General features: G+C 43.2%; 1 protein-coding gene and 1 long non-coding RNA gene across 24 annotated transcripts in view; one reads left to right on the top strand and one right to left on the bottom strand.

Moving 5' to 3' along the window:
• Positions 1-322: 322 nt before the first annotated feature.
• Positions 323-22851, bottom strand: NUDT4 (nudix hydrolase 4). 2 transcript variants are annotated; one of them, XM_008256878.5, is made up of 5 exons: positions 22340-22851; positions 9355-9465; positions 6544-6588; positions 3609-3696; positions 323-3101 (listed from the first exon to the last, which is right to left on the bottom strand). In XM_008256878.5, exons 1-5 carry the CDS (start codon positions 22436-22438, stop codon positions 2899-2901), a joined length of 546 nt encoding a protein of 181 aa, XP_008255100.1. In that variant the 5' UTR covers positions 22439-22851; the 3' UTR covers positions 323-2898. The 2 variants fall into 2 exon arrangements, with proteins under 2 accessions (XP_008255100.1, XP_017197504.1); XM_017342015.4 differs by having other exon boundaries at positions 3609-3693.
• Positions 22852-22907: 56 nt separating this feature from the next.
• The window catches only part of LOC103348347 (uncharacterized), a 370913-nt gene continuing 366714 nt past the window's right edge, over positions 22908-27106 (top strand). For 8 of the 22 annotated variants that reach the window (XR_016216919.1, XR_016216918.1, XR_016216912.1 and 5 more), the window contains exons 1-2: positions 22945-23073; positions 25790-25941. This is a non-coding gene — a long non-coding RNA (uncharacterized LOC103348347). Of the gene's footprint in view, positions 23315-25789; positions 25942-27106 lie in introns of all 22 variants that reach the window. The other 14 variants (XR_016216923.1, XR_016216921.1, XR_016216908.1 and 11 more) reach the window with 6 other exon arrangements.

The following is a 27106-nucleotide window of genomic DNA, read 5'->3' as shown; positions in this document are numbered from 1 at the left end:
CATTAGCAGGAGTTGTGACAACACCCTAGTGGCAAACAGTTCAGTGAACCCAGTTTTTCACTAGTAAAGCTCATGTATGGAACATAAAAGTGAGGAATGTGTATGACTATCATGCCTGAACAGTACCTGCTGGAGAAAACCAGACAAGCTTTCACTTGCAGGGTGAATGCAGTATATACCTGTGGTTAAGGAAGCAATGAAAAAAAAAAAAAGCCTACGTTTCTCCTGGATACTCAATTTACACACGGATCTTAACCTTGATTTCAGACAGCTGATTATTTACAGATCTGTTCGTGTGCTTTGTTAAAAAACAAAAACAAAGATCATTTCTGTTTTTATTTGATGTTTCCAAATATAAAAAAAAAAGTCAAGATTCTTACACCAATTATCTCAAGAGACCATGCAAAGCAATTCAGTGTGTACAAAGATTGTTTCTCCCCTTCAGTTCTGTTGCTTTATACAATGGTATGACCCACAGAAAATTGGATGGCATGTACCTCGTTGGAAAATGTCATGTTTACAAAAAATATGTGCAGGACAGTTTCTACTTTGTGTGCAACTCAATTCACAGTAACTACTTCTGTGTTTTATTTAGGAAGCACACAGAACTAAAAATTTTAGCTGCCCGATTTTATTCAACTACCCCACAAATAAGCACAGATGACAGTCTCAGCACTGCAAACTCTGCAGGTCTGAGATAGTAGACACTATTCGTTAATTTTAGTAGATTCAACTCTTTAGCCTGGAAACATTGGCTTTTCCTAACAGAAATAAATCTTAGGGCCTTTCCTCTAATTTTGCTGGACCGGGTTCCAGAGAAGTTGGGAAGGAACCCCTCCTGTGAAATTTCAAGTGTGGAAGCCATAAAGTATTCTGTTGTATTAATTCCTTGCTAATTGCATAGACTAAAGACAGTTGGTTTGCTAAATGGCACTGAAGAAAATCTTGAACCAAGTGGTACTACTTAGTCCAAATATTTCTGACCAAAGAAAATTATACAACAATATTTATAGGCTAACTTTAAGAGATGGTTGACATTAATACTGTACATATTTTACATGTCAAATACATAGTCCAAGAGTTTATAAAATAAGCTCATGCATTATTACTTCTAAGAATATCATATACAAGATAAACCCCCCCAATATTTGTGACAGCATTTCAGATGGAAGCAGTCTTATATACAAAAGCAATCCAGTTTCTCTGTTAAGTCTATAATTTAAAGAAATTTCAGAGATCACTGAGAAAAAAAAGCTTAGTCCATTGAAGATTGATATAGAAAGTGTCAATTTGTGGGATTTAAAATATTTCCTTTTTAAAAAACACCCAGAATACATAACCTTTGTACAAAGAAAAATATAAAAATTCTGGATGATCATGTTTGATCACACTACATAATTTAGAATGAAATGACACTGGTTACTACAAGTTTTCCTACTTAGCAATAATTTGGGAACTAATATTTACCTGCATTTATGGCACAAGATCTCATTTTGTAATGGCACCAGTTTTCTTTAAGTATAGGAGGATTCTATTTTCAGCAGCAATTACAATTTAAAGGTTAATTTGTAGAGCCAATGTTTTAACTATCCTTTTTATGCTTTATAGTCACCAGTTAGTATATTTACAAAAGGCTGAAGTCTTAACACAAATGATCTTTCACCCTCCCCCACCCCACATCTTACTGAGGCTTTTCCTCCCCTTTTATTTCTGATTTGGTGGGGAGGTGCAGAGTCTGTGACAAGGTACCCAGGTGGTCTATATATGCTTTAGGTGAGTGTAAAGACAAGTGAGGATGACTCAGCTCAGGTATGTTCCAGTGCCCCACAAGTTAGTTACATGACAAATAGTACCTTTTGACAACCTAGAAAAGATGAGATCTCTTGAGTTGCCTTTGCAGTCCTAGTCTGTAACAGCTGAACAGCAGGAAGGCCATTTTCTTCCACTGTGGTACAGTCATCACTGCCTGGGTACAAGCTGAGACTACGCCCCTGTGGTTACTAGTAACCATAGAAAATTAACTGAAAAGGTACTGCTAAACTTAAAAACTGAAAATGTTTTAAGAGCAATTTACATTGAGGGAAATAATGGTTTTAAGTTATTATATATAAAGAGATTATAAAGGGAAATGGCAATTGAGCATGCTAAATAAATCCCATGAATACAATTTTCATGATGATGTAATTACACATGCATTTTGCTAACAAGATTTCCCTAAAAATCACCAACTCTGAAGAGTGTTCTTCATGTGAAAATTGCTATTGAGTTACATGGGAGGCAGCAATTTCAGTTATCTAGTGACATAATGCCAGCTGAAAACATTAAGACAGATGAGTTGACAAATTCCCCCAAAGAAGCCAATTCTGTCAAAACAGTTATCGACCAAACAAAAATATCCCAAATTTATGAATCCTAAGTTTTGATTTATGAAGCACGTTTTGGGAAGGATGGATTTCTTCAATATCAAAAATGTTTTTTATTAATTCCTACCACAGAAGGATTTATTGAATATGTTTAATTCCATGAGTAAGAGAAAAGTTTAGGGGGGAAATATACCCACAGTAATTTTGATCTGATAAAATAAACCAGGCTCATGTCAAATGGACAAAAAAAAAAGCTTTAAAAATGCTGTGAAAAAATGAGAACCAAAATAACATGGGGGTTAGGGCACAGTTAAGGCATCTAAAAAAAATTTCCACATGGCTTTGGCTTATTAAAATATTTTACACTATTTTTTTTTAAAGAAGTTTTGAAAGCATCTGAAAAACATGCAAATTGTTTGAAAACCCTGTATGGCAAATTCAGACAGTTTGCAAGCGTCATTCAGATGTTTGCCAAGGAAAATGAAGCTTCTCCCTGTGAGACTGCCCATGATGGGAGAGGTCTGCCCAGTCCTCTTTATCTTATACCAGATGGCACCCCAGAGGTCTGTGCAGCATTTACAAACAAGGTGTTATTATCTGGAAGGGAAGGGACCGCAGAATTTCCATTGGATGGGGAACAACCCAGCTTGAGCTTTTCCAGATACTCTGCATGAACAGGTTTATGACACTGGAGAACTTTGATTGCATCTTCTACTTTGAACCACTCTCTCTTCCTTCCTAGAGAACAATATGACATTGGTTATTATACAATTTATTTACTTAGAAAGTAAAGCAGAGAGAGAGAGGCATCTTCTATCCACTCCCCAAATGGCCCCAACAGCCAGAGGTGGCCAGGCTAAATCCAGAAGCCCAGAAGTCCATTGGGGTCTCTGATGTGGTGACAAAGACCCAAACACTTGAGCAGCTTCCCAGGCAGTAGCAGTAGGAAGCTGGATAGCAAGTGGAGATGCTGAGACTCGGGCTGGCACTCCACTGTGGGATGCAGCTGTCCTAAGCTGTTGCTTAACCTACTGTGCCACAATTTCTGCCCCTAATTTTTAAAAGTAAGCCATATAATAATGTCCCCTCAATTCCCTGCAAATGATGACTTTAAAGAAATGGCTTAGACAGGTTTGTGGAGAAACATGCTTATCTTTCTTTCTCTAAACGAAAAGTAACCAAAATATTTTAAGGTGTAGTATGTGAATTAAGAGGATTCAGAGAGCAAAAGGAATGGGAACTTACCTATATTAACAGAATCTTCCCAGTCTTCTAGTATTTCAGTGACTGTAAGAACATAAACATATGTTCTGTGCTTTCGGTCTTGGTTCTGCTTGAATATAAAAAGAAAAGCATTTTAATCTACAGGAGCTAGCCATGGTATTATTATTTTACCAGGCAGAGTTAGACAGAAGAGAGACAGAGTTATAGATAGTGAGAGAGAGACAGAAAGGTCTTTCTTCCTTTGGTTCACTCCCCTAATGGCTGCCACGGCCGGCGCTACGCTGATCTGAAGCCAGGAGCCAGGTACTTCCTCCCTGTCTCCCATGCGGGTGCAGGGACCCAAGCACTTGGGCCATCCTCTTCTGCCCTCCCGGGCCACAGCAGAGAGCTGGACTGGAAGAGGAGCAGCCGGGACTAGTACCTGGCGCCCCAATCGGGACTAGAACCCGGGGTGCCCATGGTATTATTTTTAAGGGGAAAAAAAAGTTCTGGCACACTGCTGATTAGCATAGCCTATTTCCCAACATAGATAAGTACACCTAACACAGAACTTTTAAGTAAATTAAAAAGTCTGGAACTGGAGCTTTGACACTACCACTGGTGAAATTCATTCTAATTCTTATTTTTTCAAAATAATTTTTTAAGAAGATTTATTTATTTGAAAGAGCTACAGAGAGAAGGAGAGGCAGAGAGGTTGGTTCACTCCCCAATTGGCTGCAACAGCTAGAGCTGCGCTGATCTGAAGCCAGGAGCTTCCTCTGGGTCTCCCACGTGGGTGCAGGAGCCCGAGGACTTGGGCCGCCTTCTACTGCTTTCCCAGGCCATAGCAGAGAGCTGGATCAGAAGTGGAACAGCCAGGACTTGAACCAAAGTCTATATGGGATGCCAGCACTGCAGGCGGTGGCTTTATCCGCTATGCCACACCACCAACCCCCATGCTAATTCTTAAACTGTTAACACTTCAGCTCTAGTCTGAGTGTCCTAAGTGTCCAGGAGAGCAGCCCTGTTAAGGTTTATCAAGATGCATATAAAGCACGACCCTACTAACCTAGAAAGGAACTTATTATTTATTTGTTATTAATTATTTCTCTTAGGGTGAGTGACTTTTTAGGAGGTATCAATTTGCTTAGCTCTGGTTGAGGTCTAAAGTGCTGATGTTTTAACAGCTCCAAGGTGAGCTCTGCAGAGCCAAAGGTGAAGACTATCCAGGTTAGGGTTGTTCTAGAATATTCTAGTCCTTATATATATTATCCATATTGAAAGTGGTACCTAGCCTTGTCTAGGTTAAAAATAAAACACCATTTGTCCTTAAGATGAAGGGTTCCACTTCGATCCTCATTACATTTAGTCTTAGGTGCTGTCGTGTTTGGATAAGTCCTGTTTTTTCCTACCACAGTAATCCTAGTGACCAATTCAAATAGTGTTGTCTTTGGGAAGGAACAGGTATATCGTAAGTCAGAGCCATGTCACAGAAAACATTACCTTTCATTTTTTAAGAATTAGCTGTTTTATTTCTGTGTTTGCTTATTTTGCTTCAATCACAAATTCATTGAGATCACCATGGTGAAAGGGCAGGACAATCCTAATTTTCCCTTATATTTTTCATGCAAATGTTTAAAAAAAGACTTGACAGACCAGTGCCCACATAGGATGCGGGCACTGCTGGCAGAAGCTTTACCTGCTACACATCACAGCACTGACCCCTCCATGTAAATAGTCCTTGTAAAGCTTAACACTGTTAACTTCAGATATAATCTATTAAGTTCTCTTTGAGAGGTATACTTCAAAACCTTTGTCAGCATCTGAGGCTACTTCAAATATTCATAAAAACTGGAATTAAAAAAATTTTTGATGCAGTAATTGTTAAATCCTTATACAGGTTTTCCTTAATACTTATTTCTGGTGGATTTCCTGAAGTACCCATGTTGATAGATGTGTTACTTGTATTGCAAAATTTGAACCACAGAAAAACCAATACATTTTCCAGTATAACCAGGAGATGGTGCTGTGTTACTAGGCAAAGCAAGCAAGGAGTTCTAGACCAGTTTGCATACCATCTTAAGGACTTTACTCTTAATCATTATTCTGGTGAGAATTCTGAGTAGTCCTGGAGAATTGATATTTTAAGATTCAAAGATAAGATAAAAATATGGTTCTACCAGAGAGGCGGAGCTAACCCTTAACCAGTTCTCCTGACAAAAGTCACCGTTTTTCTTGTATGCTATGTATCTGGTACTGAATCTTGGATATGAGAATAGATTCTCCCTAAAACTGAGTACCTATCATTTTGGGATTTCCTCCCTAAAAATGCCATTCTGGGGGCTGGTATTGTGGAAAATGGTCCAGGTACTTGGGCCCCTGCACCCATGTGGGAGACCTGGAAGAAGATCCAGGCTCCTGGCTTTGTCCTGGCCCAGACCAAGTCATTGTGATTTGGGGAGTGAACCAGTGGATGGAAGATCTGTCTCTCCTCCTAACTTTGCATTCTAAATAAATAATATTTTTTAAAAATGCCATTCTGCCCTCAATAGTAATGGATTACATGGGAGAGAATTTCTTTACCATGTACCTGAACCTTTCAAGAAAAGTCATCAAGTACAGATACTATCTAAAGTCATGAGCAGAAGGCAATGGGCAGAATCCACAACAGACCTAAGCCAACAGTGAAGATACTTTACCTCCTAAAAATCTACACCTAAATACAGTATACTAAGAGATAACCGTTTTTGCATCAGCCTCATTATACTGTCAAACTAATTAGTACCATAATCCATATCACTGGTGATCTATGAAAAAGCCAAGTGACTTTCACTTACTTCCCTCCTAATCCTATGACTTGCCCACTGATCATTTTACAAGACTGTCTGGTATAGGCTGTTGCCATTTCATCTGAATAGGTAGGAAGAAAGAAATAATTTTTTTTACCAGCAAAATTAGAATTAGTTTTGTAACTCACCTCAAATATGCCCAGGAGTCTGCCTAATTTTCCTTTGACTCCAGCCTATCAAAAAAAGATGAAATGTAAAACATTTACCTTTTCATAATATTTACATAAAAGTTACATGTGGGCTATTTCAATTTCAGAACTTAAGCACAATAAGTCCTCTCATACCAAGTTCTGTTTCCACTGTGTCAAGATTTATCCTCTGCGGGTTGCTATAAAACATGGCTTAGTTCATTTTATATGCAAGTTCCTATTGACCAGATTTATTATCATTTTAATTCATAAGTAGCAAGGACTGATAAAACATGGCTTAGTTCATTTTATATGCAAGTTCCTATTGACCAGATTTATTATCATTTTAATTCATAAGTAGCAAGGACTGATAGAAAATATTCTTTTCTGATTAAGTGCAGAGTGCTTGAGATGCCTGCATTACATAGTGAGTCCAATTCCAGCACCTTGCTAATGTGTACCCTAGGAGGCGGTAGGTGATGGCTTCAGTACTTGGGACCCTACCACCCACATGGAAGACCCAGATTGAGTTCTGTGCTCTTGGCTTCAACCTGGTCCAGCCCCAGAGAGTGAACCAGTGGATGACAATCTGTCACTCTGCCTTTCAATTATTTTTTTAAAAATTAAAACTGTGTACCAATTTTTTTTAAAGATTTATTTATTTGAAACAGTTATACAGAGACAGAAGGAGAGGCAGAGAGAGAGAGAGAGAGGTCTTCCATCTGCTGGTTCACTTCCCCAATTGGCTGCAATGGCCGGAGCTGCGCCGATCTACAGCCAGGAGCCAGGAGCTTGTTCCAGGTCTCCCATGCAGGTGAAGGGGCCCACGGACTTGGGTCATCTTCTACTGCTTTCCCAGGCCATAGCAAGGAGCTGGATCGGAAGTGGAGCAGCCAGGACTCGAACCGGCGCCCATAGGGATGCCAGCACTGCAGGTGGTGGCTTTATCTGCTATGCCACAGCGCTGGCCCCTTGTCTACCAATTTGAGACAAACTTCATATATGAAAACAGATTCCTATATCAATAAAGTAAATGGATTCTTTACTTTTTTTAACTTAAATTTTTAGATAGAGGCACTGATAAGAGAGCTTGCTCCCATCTACTAATTGACGCCCCTCCCCAAATACTCCTAATAGCCAGGATGACAGGCTGGAATGAAGTCAGGAACTTAACCAAGTGGGTAGCAGGAGCCCAATTACTTGAGCTATCACTGCTGCCTCTTGGGATCTAAATTCGTAGGAAGCTGCTGTTAGGAGGGGGAGGGCTGGGGCTGGTGCTGTGGCACAGTTGGTTAATCCTCTGTCTGTGGCGCCAGCATCCCATATGGGTGCCGGTTCTAGTACTGGTGCTCCACTTCCAATCCAGCTTTCTGCTATGGCCTGTAAGTTCTTGGAACCCTGCGCACCCGCGTGGGAATCCTGGAAGAAGTGCCTGGCTCCTGGCTTTGGATTGGCATAGCTCCAGCCATTGTGGCCATTTGGGGAGTGAACCAGAGGAAGGAAGACCTCCCTCTCTGTCTCTACCTCTCTGTGTTGTCTTTCAAATAAATAAAATAAATTAAAAAAAAAATAACCTTTAAGAGTAAAAATGGTCGGCGCCTTTCTGTCTCTCCCTCTCATTGTCTATAACTCTACCTCTCAAATAAATAAAAAAAAAAAAAAAAAAAAAAAAAAAAGGAGGGGGAAGCCATCAAAGGCCTTGTGGCATCGTGGATTAAGCTGCTACCTGTGATGGCAGTATCCCATGTGGGTGCCAGCTCATGTCCTGGCAGCTTCACTTCTGATCCCGATCCCTGCTAATGGCCTGGGAAAGCAGCAGGAGGACTGCCCAAGTGCTTGGGCCCCTGCACCCCCGTGGGAGACCAGGATGAAGCTCCTGGGAGTCTGTCCCAGCTCTGGCTCTGGCTGTTGCTGCCATCAAGGGAATGAACCAGTGAATGGCATCTTTATAGGCCAAATACCTATGCTTCTTCCCCCTTAGAACCCCATTTTTCCTCAGAACACATCATTTTTTATTTTGTTACCCCTTCTGTTGCAGAATATTCATTAGTTAGTTAGCAGAACTGCAACTTCAGTGTCTTCTCCCTTCAAATCTGTATCAGACTGGGGCATGCTGTTTCCTCTACTTAGAAAGTATTCTTCCCTCAGGAAGCTTTCAAGATCCATCTCTATGAATATTACACAATTCTGGGGAACTTCCATGTGGACTTAGCTCTATTTTACCAGGAAAAAAAAAAAAAAACCTGTTTAGCGAAGTACTAACTATAGTCACAAGCTTAAAAATGCTGCATCAAAGCCGGCGCCGTGGCTCAATAGGCTAATCCTCCACCTTGCGGCGCCGGCACACCGGGTTCTAGTCCCGGTTGGGGCGCCGGATTCTGTCCCGGTTGCCCCTCTTCCAGGCCAGCTCTCTGCTATGGCCAGGGAGTGCAGTGGAGGATGGCCCAGGTGCTTGGGCCCTGCACCCCATGGGAGACCAGGAAAAGCACCTGGCTCCTGGCTCCTGCCAGGATCAGCGCGGTGCGCCGGCTGCAGCGGCGGCCATTGGAGGGTGAACCAGCGGCAAAGGAAGACCTTTCTCTCTCTGTCTCTCTCTCTCACTGTCCACTCTGCCTGTCAAAAAAAAAAAAAAAAAAAAAAAAAAAAAAATGCTGCATCAGGTAACAAAAACCTCCTGTGATGTGCCAGTTTTCTTACCTTTTCTTCAGTGTAATGTAACAAAATGTCTTGTTAGTAAACCTCACACAGTTGACTCCCCTGTGAAACCTAAGGCACAGTGTCTGTAAAAGAAGAAACCACTCTTGATCTCACCTCCTCATAAACCTCCCTCACGGCAGCACCACCAGGCTCCTCCTCCGGCTCCATTCCTCCACCTGGGACAATCCATTGGTCTGGGTAGCGACTGCTGCTCACCAAGAGCACCTGCAAGATGAATCCATAACTGTACCTCCAGCCTGTGAAGCACAGCATTCTCCAACCTGTGCAAGTGTTTACTCTAGTTTAGATCAGTCCACTTTAGAAATTTCATGGAAACTACTATATGTGATTCCACAAAAAGCAATGATAGCCTTTGTTAATCAGCCTTTTGAAAATCAGAATCCAACACTGGGGTTGGCCTCGTGGCGCAGAGGGTTAAACTGCCATTTGCAGTGCCAGCCAGTTCCAGTACTAACTGCTCCACTCTGATCCAGTTCCCTGCTAATGACCTGGGAAAGCAGTGGATAATGGCCCAAGTATTTGGATCCTTGCCACCCATGTGGGAGACCCAAATGGTGTTCCTAGCTCTTGACTTGGGCTTGTTCCAGAGCCATCTGATGTGGCCATTTGGAGTGAAATCAGTGGATGAGAGCGCTAACTCTGCCTTTCATATAATTAAATCTTTAAAAATTCAACACCAACATGCTCACTTTACTGAATCACTCTGTACCTAATCATTTATCAGATTCAATTAGCAAAATTCCCAATTCTTGGGAAATTATCAAAGGATAAAGGCAGACTTTGTTTATTGCATGTACTGATGATTGTGATACATTAGCTATTTCCCAAATAAGCATTATGACTCTAGGCAGGTCACCTTGTTTGCTTACGTGTAAAATCTAATAATACTTAACATTTTGTAGGGTAACAGATGTGAGAAAGAAATAGGGAAGTAAATGGAAAGCTGATGCTTGTTATTTTTATGCTTTAAATTAGGTGGAGGCTGGCACCGTGGCTCACTTGGCTAATCCTCCACCTACGGTGCCGAGACCCCAGGTTCTAGTCCCGGCTGGGACGCCGGATTCTGTCCAGGTTGCTCCTCTTCCAGTACAGCTCTCTGCTGTGGCCTGGGAGGGCAGTGGAGGATGGCCCAAGCACTTGGGCTCTGCACCCACATGGGAGACCAGGAGGAAGCACCTGGCTTCTGGCTTCGGATTGGCGCAGCGCGCCAGCCGTAGTGGCCATTTGGGGGGTGAACCAATGGAAGGAAGACCTGTCTGTCTCTCACTGTCTAACTCTGCCTGTCAAAAATAAATAAAAATCAGGTGGAGAAGCCCCTTTCATATTCCAAACCTATACAAATGAGCATAAGTTGTTCCATTTTACCAACAGGCAGTTATAATTTATGAATCAGAATAGGATTGGCAAACTACAGCCCACTACCTATTTTTGCAGTCTATAAGCTAAATATGGCTTTTAAATTTTTAAATTAGGTAAAATTCAAATTTCAGTGTCCATGGGTATAACATTAACATTGATGCACGTTTACCTATATCCCTGGTGGCAGCTGTGTTGCAAGAGCAGAGGAGGATAGTTTTGACAGACACAGCACTCACAAAGTGTAAAATATGTATCTGGCCACTTACAGGAAACCTCTGCAGACCCCTGATCAAGACCAGCATTAAGCATAAAGAGTACTAATTCTTTCACATGCTAAGAAAATAACAAGCTATATTATAATAAATAAGTATTCTACAGATTAACTATTTGCAGTACACAAAATAGGTATTAAAAATTTGAGCTACATTATATTTAAATGCAGTCATAATAAAAAAAGATTAAACAATCGATGTTTATAAAGTTAACAGACATCTTAAAGAAAAGTTTGTATAACTATCTTAGTATACTGCCTTCACGTAACTTTAAATAGTTTCCCCAAGGAAAACATATCAAGTTTAGAGCAAAGTTTAATCCCTGGTATGTCTACTCTCCCCCACACCTTAAAAAAACAAAAAACAAACAAACAAAAAAAAACACAACACATGTATGCTACTGCCAGAGGAGCTGTTGGCCCTAAGAGTTCATTCTCGCTTGACAAAACTGCCAGACACTCAGCCTTCCCAACTAGAAAGTTTCAGGCTAACTAAAGTCCAGAAACTCCCACCTTTCCCCACAAGGCAAGTTGGAAGATAAGGGAACACCTATGCAAGTAACTCCTTCATTAGAAAATAGCACACCATTGCCTATGGACATAGCCTATCTAGATCAATGATCAGTTAATGCTAATGGGATCAGCACTGTTTCTCTCATTCTTGATGTGTACTGAAATCTAAGGCCTCCATTAGAATCACTGCCAAATCCAGAAAACTCCTGGGAGCTAACAGTTAATAAAGATTGTTGTCAATTTAGACTTAAAGTACTGCAAAACAGGGCTAATGTATCAAAATTAAAGAGCCAGGGTAAGCAAATCTAGCAAGTATCAGAAGACATGGTGTTATGTATTTGTTAGGCTGTCACAAAACACACCAGACACCGGAGTAAGGGAAAGGGTTTTTTGGGGAAAACCCAGCAGGCTGGAGGGAAGGGGTGAAGAAGAAAAAGAGAGAAGGAGAGTATGTGAGAGAAACAGGAGAGGAGCTAGTGAGGAGAGAAGAGAGAGGAAAGGGGGAGAGGAGAGCAGACAAGAGGAGCCAAGAGAGCAGAAGATCCAAGAGAGCCATGTGTTCAGGAACAGTCCCTTTTAAAACTCTGAGCAAGGGCGGGCAGGGAAACAGGAGCAGCGAATCCCGTTAGGATGGGGGTGGAGCTTGACAACAGGTACTTGGGCCATGTGGCCACCTGGCTTCAGCAATGGTGGCGGGAACCGGGACATAGGACCGTAAATCAGGGTGCAGATGGCGCCATAGATCAAACTGCCAGTTTCCTAACACATGGGTTTAAATTTGAAGGTGTTTGTTCGGAGATCATAACCAAATAGATTTCATTCTTTGATACATAGAGTGATGTCTAACAGGCTGCCTTTCAATGCATCAATTTCCTTGTCTATAAAAAGAAATAACTCTCCTTGTAGGATCGCACAATTATCTCAGATCCTGGTCCAGGCACTGTTGGCTGCCATAAGCTTTCTGCTCTTTCCAACTGAGTTGAACCAACTCATCAACAATTAAACTTGTTCCCAAATTATGCTAGCTGTTACTTGCTATATAATTACTGAGAATGAATGATGAAATGAAGACAGCAAGGAATGTATCAAAGACTAGAGATTTATTAAAGGCAAGCTAATTAATAACTGCTATCAAATTAAGTATGAACAAGACAACTCTAATAGAATGAAAAAGGAATTAACTCTAAAAAAGAGCCTAGAAGGGTCTCTAAATTCAAATAAGTCTTGGCACTTCATCAAGACAGGCAAATGAATATAAGTCTAAGTTAAAATAACAATGTCTTGAGATTCTCAAGTCACCAGGAAAATAAAAGGTAACTTCTGATTCTGATTAGGGACAACGTGGTTTTTAATGACTGGATGAAATTCATACCACACAATTTTCTCACTAAGCAATACCCTTGATTATATATATTCATAATGTGCCAAGCTGGTGCAGGTGGCTAACCACCAAGAGAGTACATCCTCTTTTAGGAAGTAGGAAGTTTATAAACTACTTTTGAGACTCATGAAAACAAATCTATATAAATTCGGGACAAATGATCTAGCCTAGTCCAAGGATTTATGCAATAGCCTGTGAACATTCCAAAAAGATTAAACTGGATCAAATCATTAACTTATTTAATCTTTCCAAAAAATTTATCAATTTAAATGATTATTACCTGGGATGTAGAAATGTTTGACATTTAAATTACTAGTTTAAGAACGATTTGTTTGGGGCCGGCGCTGTGGCCTAGCAGGTTAGGCCACTGCCTGCAGTGCCAGCATCCCATATGGGGTGTTGGTTCGAGTCCTGGCTGCTCCACTTCCAATCCAGCTGTTATGGCCTGGGAGAGCAGTGGAAGATGGCCCAAGTGCTTGGGCCCCTACTCTAACGTGGGAAGACCAGGAGGCTCCTGGCTTTGGATCAGCAAAGCTCCAGTGGTTGCAGCCAACTGAGAAATGAACCAGTGGATGGAAGACCTCTCTCTCTCTCTCTCTCTCTCTCTCTCTCTCTCTGTGCTCCTCCTTCTCCCTCTGTGTAACTCTGATTTTCAAACAAATAAATAAATCTTAAAAAAAAAAAAAAAGGGAAAGATTTGTTAAAATCCATCTTTCGGTGATGGCAGATTTGAAACCCAGTGTTATCTCATTAAGCACTTGTCTACTCATCTCGACTGACAAACCTGCAGACGGAACTAAGTTCCTATGTGCCCTCCATTTGCCAATAATTCTAGCTGTTCTGAGCACTGACTTCCATGTATAGACTTTTCATGCCTTGAGGCCCTGACCCTGCACTAACACATTTGCCACTGACATCATATGGCTGTTTGAAATTGACTTATTATCCACTTATAATTTCATGTAAAAGATTACCACTTCAAAGATATCACATTCTTGGAAATGGGGTGGAAGAATAGTCACATAATAGGCTCAATGTTTTGTTGCTGTAGCAAGCAATAATATATAGATCTGTATTAATCTATGTTGACAAATGGTTCTATGTAAATTTCAGACAAGTGATTTAGCCTAATTTCACTAACATGCAAGAATTCCCTGACATCCCAAAAAAGATTAAATATGACCAAACCACTAACTTTGAATATATTTTTCAAAAAACAATCACTTTAATGGACTGATGCTGTGCATAGTGGGTAAAAGCCACCACCTGCAATGCTGGCACTGGTATACCCCATATGGGTGCAGTTCAGTTCTGGCTATTCCACTTCCAATCCAGCTCCTGCTGTGTGCCTGGGAAAGCAGAAGATGGCCCAAGTAATTGGGCTTCTGCATCTATGTGGGAGATCCAGATGAAGCTCCTGGCTTTGGCCTGGCCAAGTCCAGGCTGTTGTGGTCTTTTGGAGAAGTAAACCAGAAGAGGCAAGATTGATCTTTCTCCTTTTCAAATAAATAAATAAAATCTTACCAAGAAAAGGATCAATTAAATGAATATAATACTTAATATGCCTGTGCTATAAATGAATGGAATCTAAACTCCTGGCCCAATAAAAGGTAAGTAATAGTACAGATTTGAAAACATTGGTTTTGGGGCTGGCACTGTGGCGCAGCAGGTTAAAGCCCTGGCCCGAAGCACCGGCATCCCATATGGGTGCTGGTTCTGGTCCCAGTTGCTCCTCTTCCGATCCAGCTCTCTGCTATGGCCTGGGAAAGCAGTAGAAGATGACCCAAGTCCTCGGGCCCCTGCACCCGCTTAAGAGACCTGGAAGAAGCTCCTGGCTTCGGATCAGCGCAGCTCTGGCTGTTGCGGCCATCTGGGGAATGACCCAACAACAGATGGAAGACCTCTCTCTCTGTCTCTACCTCTCTCAGTAACTCTTTCAAATAAAAATAAATCAAAAAACAAAACAAAAACCAAAACACTGGTTTTATTAAGTATTTGCCTAATCCTCTTGAGTACTTCATTCATGAGTTCAGACAAGGTCAAGGCCACATTTGGGAGTGGGAGGGGTAGGCGCTGATTAAGAAAGCAACAACTAAAGGGCAACACTCCACAGACCCAAGAATAGATAGGACTATAGTACAGGTCTGCCAGTGTGGGGGGAAAAAAATGAAGCTAATGGGCAGCAAGGCAAACCTATAATTAACAGGGGTCCGTTGTGGCATGAGAAAAGGCTACGGACGCACACAAACCAGGCCTAGCACTAAACTCATACAGATGACAAAAAGTTACTATCACTTTGAAGGGTGGTTGTATTTTAATTTGGCAAAACAAAAAGGCTGTTTTGAGCAGGGGTTTGAGATAAAGGTCAACACACGGCTCGCAGTATTTTCTAAGTGCCTACCACACCCACTGTATTTCAGAGGGATATTATACTACAAGGGGATCTGATGCTTACACAGTATTTGGTAACTTTCAGTAATGTGGCTGTATGATCATTTCTCTTTCCAAAAAATGGCTTCACCAAGTGAAAAAGCTCAGGATTCTAAAAGAGCAATTGGGATGGTGGGGATGAGGGACACTATAGTAGCAAATCATAATTCAGACCTTATGAAGAAATCAGAAAGAATATAGGCTTTTCTACTAAAGTCACTGGAATTTGTTGAAGGTGAGAACTATCAATCCAGATTTTTCTGGAATTATTTTAAAAGTAATCATTAAAGCTATTCAGCTTTAAGAACAATTATATAAAAGTTTAGGGGCCAGCAGGTTAAGCCACCATCTGTAACACTGGCATCCTATATGGGTGCCAGTTTGAGCCCTGGCTGCTCCACTTCCAATCCAGCTCCTTGCTAATGCACCTGGGAAAGGCAGCAGCAGATGGCCCAAATCCTTGGGTTCCTGCTACACACGTGGTAGACCTGGAAGAAGCTCCTGGCTTTTGGCCTGGCCCAGCCCCAGCAGTTGTGGCCTTTGGGGAGTGCACCAGCATATGGAAGATGTATCTCTCCTTCTCTAACTCTGCTTTTCAAATAATAAATCTAAAAAAAATTATATAAAAGTTTAGTCTAGTAGAGGCCAACATTAATATAATTTCATTATCTAATATTTAGCTAGCTATCTTCTTTCAGCTGAGTTTTCTAGGCCAGAAAATGATTTGATGCAATTAACTATAGTTTCTTGATATTAAACATTCAGAGACATACCTTTCTGTTATAACAAGCTTAGTTTTCCACAATTTTTTTTTTGAGATAGATGAGAAATCTTATGTATAGTCAACAATTGAAACTCTTTGTTACATGAACTTCTGGGAAATTAGTACTGAGCATAGTGAATGTTCTTACTGGTTTATAGTCCCACCTTCAGCTTCAATATGACTTTCTGCTAGGAGTCAGCACAGTGAACCATTAATATTCTCTACATATGTAGAGACCTGAAGTCAAGTCTCAGCACCATTTATTTTAACGACTTTTTTGGTTTCATGAAGCCACTTACTGAATAACAACAACAGCAAACATAATACTTCTTTTTCTTGCAATAATCTAGATTTCAAATAATGGGCAGCTTGCTCCTAAGTCCCTTCTGAAAATACTGGGAGAATCTAAATCTACAGAATCATATCACAAAGCATCATTATTAACATCTCTCCCAAAGGCATACTAACAGCCATCCAAACATTTCTGTTACTGTCCCCAATCTTCTAGATTGGCGAAACAGTTAACATGCTGATTAATGGTCAAAAAATGATAAAACAAGAAGGAGGTTGCCCATTCCACCAGGCTGCAGAAGTAGACTTGACTCAAATTCAAAGCCAAAGAAAGCGTTGGAGTGGTGCGAAATGAGAATGCTGCTTCTTACATGACAATACTACCTTCACACAAGCATTCTCCCACCTTGACCCCTTTTCTCATGTATTAGGTAGTTAACAGAATAAAATACTGTTGAAGTATCATTTCTTAGTTGTTTTTCTTCCTAGATACCTAATGTTTTAAGCATTTAAAATAGAATTATTTATCACTTTAAGTGTTTACACCGACAGCAGTCAACTTGGAAACAGCCTTGAGTCCTACTGGATGAAGATTGGTCAGTGAACTGGAATGATCTATTGTTGTCTCCAGACCTTCCATTCCTCTATTACCCAACAGGTCCTCCTCACTGGGGATGCTTAGGAGCATGCAAACTAAAAAAAATGCTGCTTCAGGTCTATGTAATGCAGTTAAGCCTTCAGAGGATGTGGAGGTACACGGAATTAACTCACTCTACCAGTTGGCTCCAAGTTGCCATCTGTGTTTCAGCTTTTATGTTGATGACAGCTGGAGGTCATGGCCTGCCTTTAGGAAACAACTAGCCACTTCAGCGTCCACTTCTGTGCCAAGGATGGGAAGGGGGCACAGCTACCAGGAGAACCCTCGAAATGATCACTAAATCTATGAATGAAGAGTGTTTAAGTTGTGAACTGTAGCTATTTAGAAACAATTTTGGGATTGTTTCATGAATCAGGATATCACAAATTGTTAAAATTTAAATCTACTACTGTTTCATAGGAATTTAACCAAAATTGAGCCAGCAGCTTATGAGAAATACCCAACTATAGCCACTTTGAAAGGTCACAGGTTACTACAATGGTTATGACACTGCTATTGTGAAGCAAATTAGTACTACTTTTTGGGCTACAGAGGCACAAACGATAAAAAAACAATTCTTTCTGCTAAATCATGATTTTACTAAAATTAGGTTACATGGGATTGGTAGCTAGGTGGATTACCAATAGTAGTACGTCAGGTTGACCATGTTTTCTCCTAGCAATGTTTTGAAATGATGGGTAACTTTTCCCACAAGAACTGAAAGAACGAACCCAGACGCAAAATTCTACTGAAGCAGCTGGTCTAGTGGACCAAGAAACTCTTCTTTAGGTCTGGGGGATCTGTAGTGACAGATACAAAAGTTTGGTATATTTCCTTGTATTTAAAAAATCCTACCTTTGAATAGTATTTACTTTAATGAAAAGTGTTCTCCATTGTAAGCAAATTATCTTCAAGGACTGAAATCTCCAAGAAATTATGAGTGCCTCAGAGTAAAATCTGAAAAGGGTGAACTGTCAGGATGCTAGTGGAGATTCAACTGTATCGATTTCTTATTAGGATTGTTACTGTTTAAAGATCTGAGACTATCTTTCCTACTGGATCCTGGTTTTAGTAAATGACCTTGCAGATTCAGATTTTTCAAGGATATACATTCAGCATTATTGAAGACCATGTGTAGAAGCACCAGTCCTGGCCGGCACCGCGGCTCACTAGGCTAATCCTCTGCCTTGCGGCGCCGGCCCACTGGGTTCTAGTCCCTGTCAGGGAGCCAGATTCTGTCCCGGGTGCCCCTCTTCCAGGCCAGCTCTCTGCCGTGGCCAGGGAGTGCAGTGGAGGATGGCCCAAGTCCTTGGGCCCTGCACTCCATGGGAGACCAGGATAAGTACCTGGCTCCTGCCATCGGATCAGCGTGGTGTGCCGGCCGCAGCGCGCCGGCCATTGGAGGGTGAACCAACGGCAAAAGGAAGACCTTTCTCTCTCTCACTGTCCACTCTGCCTGTCAAAAAAGTAAAAACAAACAAAACACCAGTCCCTGTGGTATGGGAGGTAAAGCCACAGCCTTCATCCCATATGGGTGCAGGTTCATGTGCTGATTGCTCCACTTCTGATCCAACTCCCTGCTAATGCACGTGGGAAAGCAGCGGAAGGTGGCCCAAGCACTTGGGTTCCTACACCCATGTGGGAGATCTGGAAGAGGCTCCTGGCTTTCAATCAGCCCAGTTCTGGCCATTGCCATTTGGGGAGTGAACCAGTGGGTAGAAGAACTCTGTCTCTCCTTCTGTTATCTCTGCCCTTCAAATAAATCTTTTTTAATTCTAAGATCAATGCATTTAAAAAAAAGTTCATTATTAGAGCAATAAGTCCAATCTAAGAGGTCAGTTCTTCCTGATTTGTTAATGCCTCTCTTGCAGCTGGGCCTGGATTCCACCCAGAGTCATTTCTGTTTCTCCACTTAGCAGTCCATTTTTGTTGCCAGATCATTCTCAGGCTTGAATACATATAAAATGGAGTGTTCTTTATTCAAAACTAAGAATTCCTTTCTTGACTAGCAACTTCTCAGCCTTCCTTACATTTAAGGTACTCTGTGTTTTCCAAATACCTGTTCTATGCTACCCTAAGTTGCAGCCCACTAGGCCACCTCTGCAAGTGTTGATCTATTTGGGATGCTCAGTTCCTCCTTCCCGACTCACTGAAATCCAATTCCAAGTGACTCACAGTGGAACTCAACCCCAGAGAACCTGACAACACTTTTACCCTACTGTATTCCCTTCTCAACCACACATTTGTCTAACTTCCAACTACAGAATAAGCACCTGAGGAACTCAGTTTTCATCATTGCTATCCCCTCTTCAAATCATCATCTATGCAAGAATGCTCAACAGAACCTCTCTTTAAAGGTATTCCCATCTCTGGGAAAGCAGATGGCCCAAGTCCCAAGTCCTTGGGCACCTGCACCTGCGTGGGAGACCCAGGGGAAGTCCTGGCTTTGGATCAGCACAGCTCTGGTCATTGTGACCATTCAGGGCATAGACCAGTGTAAGGAAGATCTCTCTCCCTCTCTTTGCCTCTGCCTCTTGTTAACTCTGCCTTTCAGATAAATAAACAAATCTAAAAAAAATAAAAGTACTGCCATCTTTCAACAGACAAGAGCACCACCCTGGCTACGGTAAGGGAGCCTAGCCTGGAAGCTCAACAGCCGAAACAGAGTGGTTGCCCACAAAAATAACCAGGTGGAGAATTAAATAAGCATAACATTTACAAACTAAGGATCTGTACTCAAAAAAACCTGTTTGCTTCTGTGACCTGAGGACAAACCACTTCTACTTAATTTCTTCCTAAACAAAAGCCAATACATGTTTACTTCACAGGGCAGAAAAAGATAAAATGGGTAGAAATGCAAAGGCCACCTCCAAGAGAATGTAGCCTCTGCTGTTACAGCACCTTTCTTTCCTAGAACCACATGTTCTAAGGCAAGGCCTCACTGAGCACTCCTTCCACACAGGGAGAGCCAGCTCTGCACAGCTTTTTGGAGTCACACAGCAATTACTCTTTCAATTTACAATCTATGAAAACATCTCATCCTCAAGTCAAACACACATTTACCTCTTCTAACCGTCCTCTAGGTGTGCTTAATCCAGCAGAGGGAAACATTTCTTACCTCTCACCTGGAAAGCTGGCAGTGTCATTTCAATAGAATGAAGCAAATTCACGGCAAAAGAGTTAAGATATCCAGGAAAGACTTCATTCTGTAATTACTATGTAATAGAAAGAGCCTCAATTATACACAACCACAGAAATGAAGATTCTGAAGTGCTAAACCAGATGTTAAAGTTGGTCGTGCATTTTACTCAGAATTCCACAGTCGGAATTCCCTCACTGCATATCCCCAAAAAGCTGATTCACTTGGCTTCTTAATCCACAGGTTATCAGATTTTCAAAGTTTTACATAATGGATTTCTCTAATATAGTCTCCAAATCCTGCTTCTTATTCCATTTTATCTCATGACTCGACTATAGGCTATGAAGTCTGTATTTATTACAGTAGAGGCAATTTCCAAGCATGAAAATATCCTTTTCTCTACCAACCATAATTCCCAAAGCTCTGGTCACTTTGCTTTACCATACGCTCAACACGGTTTCAATCTCCTCACTCCCCAAAACTCCTTTTTTGACAAAGCTTGAATTTCTATCATGGCAAGGCTTCAAAGCTAACCTCTTTCAGAAAAGCTTCCAATTCACACTCACAAAATCTTATTCAACGAATAGCATTCGACTGCCATGGGTGGTGCCCTGTGCCAAGTGCCTAGTAGCAGGAATAGGGTGTAGACCCTTTATTTCTGATTCTACTGCTTTCTAATTGTCAATTAAGGCCATTAGTTACACTGTGAAACTGTCCCCTCATCTACAAAACAAGAATAACCAGCACTACTCCAAGTGCTCAAAGGATCAGATGTAATGAACTTTTTTGTTTGGCAGGGCTGAACATAATGTAGCACTCAGCTGAATGACTTCAAGAGTGCAATGGTGAGCAAGTCAGAGAAGATGCCTGATCTAGCTGGATCACTTTTGGCAATCTTCTGTATTCAAAGTTTGCTTTGCCCTAAATGGCCTTTCTCTCAAGACCTAGCATTTTTTTGTAGAATGCACTTAATGCTTATTGACATTGTAAATGTGAACTTTCCCCTCCTAAGTTGCTAGCTCTCTGAAGTACAACCATCTCTAAGGCAAAGACTGGCTTTCTGGAAACTGGTTCAGGATCTTCCAGCCTAAAGGGCTTGCTTTCTTTCCCTAAGCAACTCAAGTATGAAGAGCACACTTTTCAAGCACGTGATTTCTGTTAGACCAGCTGCGCCATTGAGTGTATATACTATATCATACTTATAACTACAGATTGGCAGTAAGGAAGCCATTAAGACTGGCATCTCCAGCTCTAGCCTGGTATTTTATTGGATCCTTATAGAAGCAGAACTCAGAATGTCAGCTCTCCCCTCCCCCCATCTAACCATTTTAGGAGTGGCAATGCTGAAAGATTTATCAGTTCCTACTGACTATTATTGCCCGAAGCAAATTTCAAACCATGAGCCATTTAAAAAAATCAACTGAAATAAGTGCCCAGGGAAACCCTAAGGGCGCCACTATCAATCCAATACAGATGGGCAAATTACAGAATAAGGACCGCTTGCTCTTCAAAGAGGGGCCTGCTCCTCTCCAATGTCAAGCCAGACAGCAATGTTGAGAAGCTCTGATAAATCTGCTGAAAGTTCCAGATCACTGCCTGAAAATGGCAACTCCAGACCATCCTCTCTGCTCCCCTGTGGCCTTACTCCACATTTTTTCACTAACCATCTCTCCGCAGTCAGAAAACTCTGAGAGGAGGCCTTTTTTTTTTTTTTTTTTTTTTAAGATAAAGTATAATTACGCCAACTGCTTGTGAGTTAATGGATCCATTCAAAAAGTGCAACGGACAAAGCCAGACCGAAGGGCTTTTTATTTCGAAGCGCGAGGGCTGTTGGCTGCTCCACCAACGCGCCTGGATCTGATCCGAAACCGCAAACTGCCGTAACACGGAAAGAAAATGGAAAAAAGAGGCTGCTTGCAACGCTCACGCCATGGCTACCCTTTCTGTCAGCCCTCGAGCTTCGCTCGGCGTCCAGCTTAATTCACACGTCAAGATGGTGACTCCCGGGGGGGAGACACACACAGAGCCCGGGACGTTCCCAGGGCCAGGGGGCGTCTCCACCTCCCGTCCTCACGAGGGCCCAGGCCTCTGGGCCAGCCTCTTTGTCTCCTCCACCAACGCCGAGAGGAAGGAAGGAGGGAGGGAGGGAGTGCGGCAGGGAGGGGAGCGACTCCCTCCCGGCCCCGCCGCCCGATCGAGACCGGGCGGGGAGAGAGAGGAGGACCACCCGCCCGTCCGCCCGTCCGCCCGTCCCGCGCTCCGCCGCGGGCAGCGTGCGCGCCGGCCGCCCTCACCTCGTCCTCCTGCTCGCTCCGGAAGCACAGGCACGCCGCCCGCTTCTTGAAGCCCTCGCGGTCATAGGTCCGCGTCTGGTTGGGCTTGAACTTCATCATAGAGGCGGGTTCTTGCTGCCGCTGCTGCTCCGGCCACCGCCGCTGCGGGGGCCTGGCCGCCGCCACCCCGCCGGGGAGTAGGGGCGAGGACGAATCCGGGTGTCGGGGCTCCGGGCGCGCTGACAGGCGAGACGGGCGGCGCGGGGAGCTGAGGCAAGGCCGCTTCAGTCCCGGGGCCGGAGGTCGTTCCGACGCGGTGCGGGAGGTGAGCGCCGGTCACTGCAGCCCGGGGGCCGGGAGGGAAGCGCCGCCTCTGCCTGGGCGTCTGCCGCTCTCCATGGAGCCCGCCGTCCGCTCGCCTCCACTCCCTCTTTCCGCCGTCGCCACCAGGGGAAGAGCCAGGCTCGAGGCTCGCGCCACGCGGAGGCAGTTGCGAAGACCGACGCCGACTGAACAGCAGCACCGCGGCGGCTGCGCGCCACCCCCTCCGCCCGTATTTAAGCGGGGCCCACACTAGCGCCGCCCCCTCCGCGCGCCATTCTGCGCGCGCCTCTGCGCCTGCGTGCCGAGACCGTTGCCGCCGCCTCCCCCCTCCTCGGGTGGGGGGAGGGAGGGCGGGACCACGCTCTTCCGGGCTCGGGATTGGCGGGGCCTCAGGGCTGGCGGCTGAAGCCGGGTGAGGAGTGACTGACCCGGTAAGAAGCCGGCGAGCACGAGAAAGCTGAGACCTCCTTCCTCCCGGTTTATCAGTCCCTCAGCACTCCCCCGCCAGGAGCTAAACACCATCTGCACGAGGCGGGCTGAAGCTGCGGGCTGCCCAGCGAGGGTGCGCCCTGTCAGGGAATTGCCGGGGGGCGTCGCAACGATTGCCAGGTTCTCGTCCAGAATCCGCCCGTGTGGCGCGGGCGAGAGGGAGGACCTTGCCGGCCTTGAGAGGTTCTTAGGCATTGATTGAAGGATTTTTCTTTCGTTCGTTCTTTCCCCGGAAGCGGAGAAGGCAAATTTCTTTTTAAAAAATAATCTTTGGGGGTGGCTTGTATTCTTTCCAGAAGTCAGCTCTAGCCTCAGCCTTGTTTTGAGGCTGTCTGTCTGCAACGCTCGGCACCTTTGTTTCACCCTCCAGAATGTGTTGATAATAATGGTCGTGGCTGGTATTTACTGGTTTTTGAGTGTATCTCAGGCTAAGTAACAGGCACAGCTAGATGCTGAGGCCACAACACTCAATAAGTGGAACTTCGGCCATCTGGGAGCTTACAGCCTCTTGGCTGCTTAGGAGAAGCGACCTCCACGTTTCAGAGCGTGGAAGGCTTGCAGGAGCCAGGAGTGTGGCCTGCCCTCAGAGGCTTAGTGCTTAGGTGGGCACCTCCGCTTGTTCCTTAGTTGTTGCTTCCCGGGGACCTACTGTGTCCCGGGCCCTGTCCTCTAACAAAAGTAGTTGAGTCCCTGGCCCTCCAGGAAGGTAGGGACCTGAGAACAGATGGTCACACATGAATCAGTGGTGGAATACAAACAAAACTGGATGGTATGCGGTCTAAGGGGGTAGAGGGTTTAGGGGGAGATTTGATCAGATTTTCATGTCAGAAGAGCTGCGGTTGCAGAAGGAGCTCAAGAACTTTCAAGGCGAAGGAACTGGGATTTATGCAGAGCCCAGTGGAGGAGGGAGTGAGAAGAATGCTAAGAACGGAAAGAAAAAGCCCCACGTGGGAGCAGAGGGAGGCCTGAGGGAGGGAAGCTGCTTCCCCCTGAAGCTGAGAGGCCGGTGAGGTCTGGTCGCTCAGAGTCTGGCGACCCTGGGGGAGCTCGGAGCAGGGCGCTGGTCTTCCCAGTCTAGGCTATGACCTCCTTTAGATGGGGGACTGCTGCGTCTAACTCATCCTGTGACCACCAGAACCCAGCAGGTGCAGGTGAATGTTGAATCCGTGATTGAAGGAGTCAGGCTTCACCACGGTGCAAAATCAAGTCCGTGTGCAGGCATTTTCTAAGCCTTCGCTTTCTTACTGAAGCCACTGGAAGCTGAACTATCTCCAGGATTTTTAAACATGGGCAGAACACGTGTAGCTGGGAGCTCCAGGATGGCTAATCTGTTATTTTTAGATAATTGGCTCGCATTGAGAGTCTCACCATGGTCTTTTTTGAATGACAAAGAAGATTGTTTCCCTCTGCCTAAACCCTTTGAATGTCTGGCTTTGGGTCAGCACAATAAATACGAGTTGACTCAGTGTTGGTCCACACAAGTCTTGCTCATTTGTTCATTACATGAGGAGAGACCTGAGTCAGAAATCACCGAAGAGGAAAGGAGACGATGTCTGGAAACAAGTTGCTGAGGGGAGGAAAAGGAACCGTGTGAAAACAGTGAAAGTGAGCGCCTGGCCACTTGCCTCAGCATCCGGGCCAGTGGACATGGCGGGAAAATGTACCAGTTACTCTATGTATTTGCGTTGTCTCTGAGCCTCAGTTTTTCTCACCTCTCAAATGCGGGTAGTATGACTTAGAGCATCTTATGCAAGGCTTGACTGAGATACCATAGTGAGTCTGAGTGTCCATAAATCATTTAAAGAAATGCGATTCTCAAGGAAATTTTTATTGGAGCTCTCTCTTCCTTTTCCACAGAGTAGGAAAGTAATGGAGCAGGCTGAGTGCTTGTGGTGGGCTGTGGATTTTAACATTGAGGAAAGAGGGCGTCTCAATGTAAAAAAAATGCTGCAATGACTTAGTAAAAATGATTAATATAAATGATCATCCCCTGCACTTCATTCACTTATTTCTATGGTTTCTGGAACTATTTAAGAGAGACCTAAGAGAAAAGGAAACTTGTCTGACTGAAGTGACTGAATAAAGAAATGCTTGTGCTTCCATTTCCTATGTCAGTTCCTCAGTATGAGGGTGCATGCCCCAGCCCAAAGTTCCTGCTTAGTACAGTTTAACTCGTATAAAGCGTCTGAAATGCACTTAGGCACTGCTCAAAGCTTCGATCCTATCACAGCCAGATCACAGTCTGATAGCCACAGACTTGTTTTTCCTCTCTAAGGCCAGTAAGGACTGGGCTACACCAGTCACTTCACATGGTGATCAGAGTCCAAGTTCAGATTTAATCTCTGTTTGTTTCACTTGCCACAGCATTGTCATACCTGGATTTCCTATCCACAGAGTCATTTCTTAAACTACTTTTGGATATTTCCAACTTTCAGAGAAGGAAACAGGGTAACATTGCCTGTAGACTTGGTTTCCCTCGGGTCCTTTTAACAATGGAGCAGAGAATTTGAGCAGGTAGCTGCCTCTCTGAACTGGTGGCGTGGTCTTCTGTGACTGACTCACAATGTTACCATAAAGTAACTTCCCTCTCTTGGTGATAATGACAAATAATCCCTTCCTATGCCTTTCTAATGATAATCATTGCTATTCTTTATTGAGGGCTAGCCAGTGCTGGGTACTGCACATGATCTCATTTGGATGATCCTGGCAACAGCTCTATGAGGCAGCTGCAATCAATTGTCCCCATTTTACAGACTAAGAAACAAGGGACAGAGTTCAGCTCAAGTTCTCAACTCCTGCATCGTATTACGGTGAGTTTGTCTTGCTGCTTCTATTACATGTTCATTATTATTTTGAACGTGTTGCATTTTTACAAGGCTTTCATTTAATTTTAAAATGAAAAATTGTTGTGGGTGTTTAAGGTAGGGTACAGAAGAGCAGCTCTCCAGGTGGGAAATGGAAGTCTCAATTACAATTTCATTTCATCTAAAGTGAAAATTTTTTTCTTTTACAAAAGGTACAGATAAGTAAGGAGAGTCGAAAAGTTAAGAAGCCTTAAATAATGAAGGCATTAAGATATAAAAAAATCCTAAAAGGACTGGTCAATCCACTGAGCATTTGCAAAACTGTACAGACTTTTTTGGGGGGAGAGTTGACTATTTATGAACTTCTCTTTCGCTGAAATCAAGAACTGATTTTCAGATTCACGATGTATTTCCTGTTTTCTCAATTCCTATTTACTGAAGAGTCCTTGTTTCAGAAGCACTGGGTTTATGTGCAGTTCTCTGTAGCTAATGGAAATGTTTACTGGGAAGCAGACTTCTCTTCCCTTCTTTATCACGCAAGGAAAGGTGTATGCCAAGGGGTTATCTCCTTGCAAAGACATGACTTGACAGTTTCACAGGCTTCTTCAGGCCAGCACTCTTGAACTCCCATTTTTCTTGGGGATGGTTGTTTTTGCTCCATAGCAGGTCTTCATTTTTTATTTGAGGATAAATGCTAAAAAAAGAATGCTTGCCTGTAAGAGACACGTTAATCAATTGCAGGTAAAAGACCTTATTTTGATCTAGATTCAAATAAACGAACTTAAAGAATATTTGTGGGACCAACAGGGAATATGAACACTAAATATTTGATGATATTCAGCAACTATTGTGATGATGTTTGAAAAGTCCTTATCTTTTAGAGATATGTACTCAAATGTTTGCAGCTGAAGTAATATGATATCTGGGATTTTAGTTAAAGATTTTATTTATTTATTTGAGAGGTAGAGTTACAGACAGAGAGACAGAGACAAAGATCTTCCACCTGCTAGTTCACTGCCCAGATGGCTACATTGGCCAGACCTGGGATGATCCGAAGCCAGGAGCCAGGAACTAGGAGCTTCTTCCGGGTCTCCCACATGGATGCAGGGGCCCAATTATTTAGGCCATCTTCCACTGCTTTCATAGGCCATAACAAAGAGCTGGATGGGCA

The sequence above is a fragment of the Oryctolagus cuniculus genome, chromosome 11 (assembly GCF_051225735.1).
Source record: "Oryctolagus cuniculus isolate XC-2025 breed Fujian yellow rabbit chromosome 11, ASM5122573v1, whole genome shotgun sequence".
In the NCBI taxonomy this organism is placed as follows: Eukaryota; Metazoa; Chordata; class Mammalia; order Lagomorpha; family Leporidae; genus Oryctolagus; species Oryctolagus cuniculus.
This window is presented reverse-complemented; position numbering and strand designations above follow the sequence as displayed.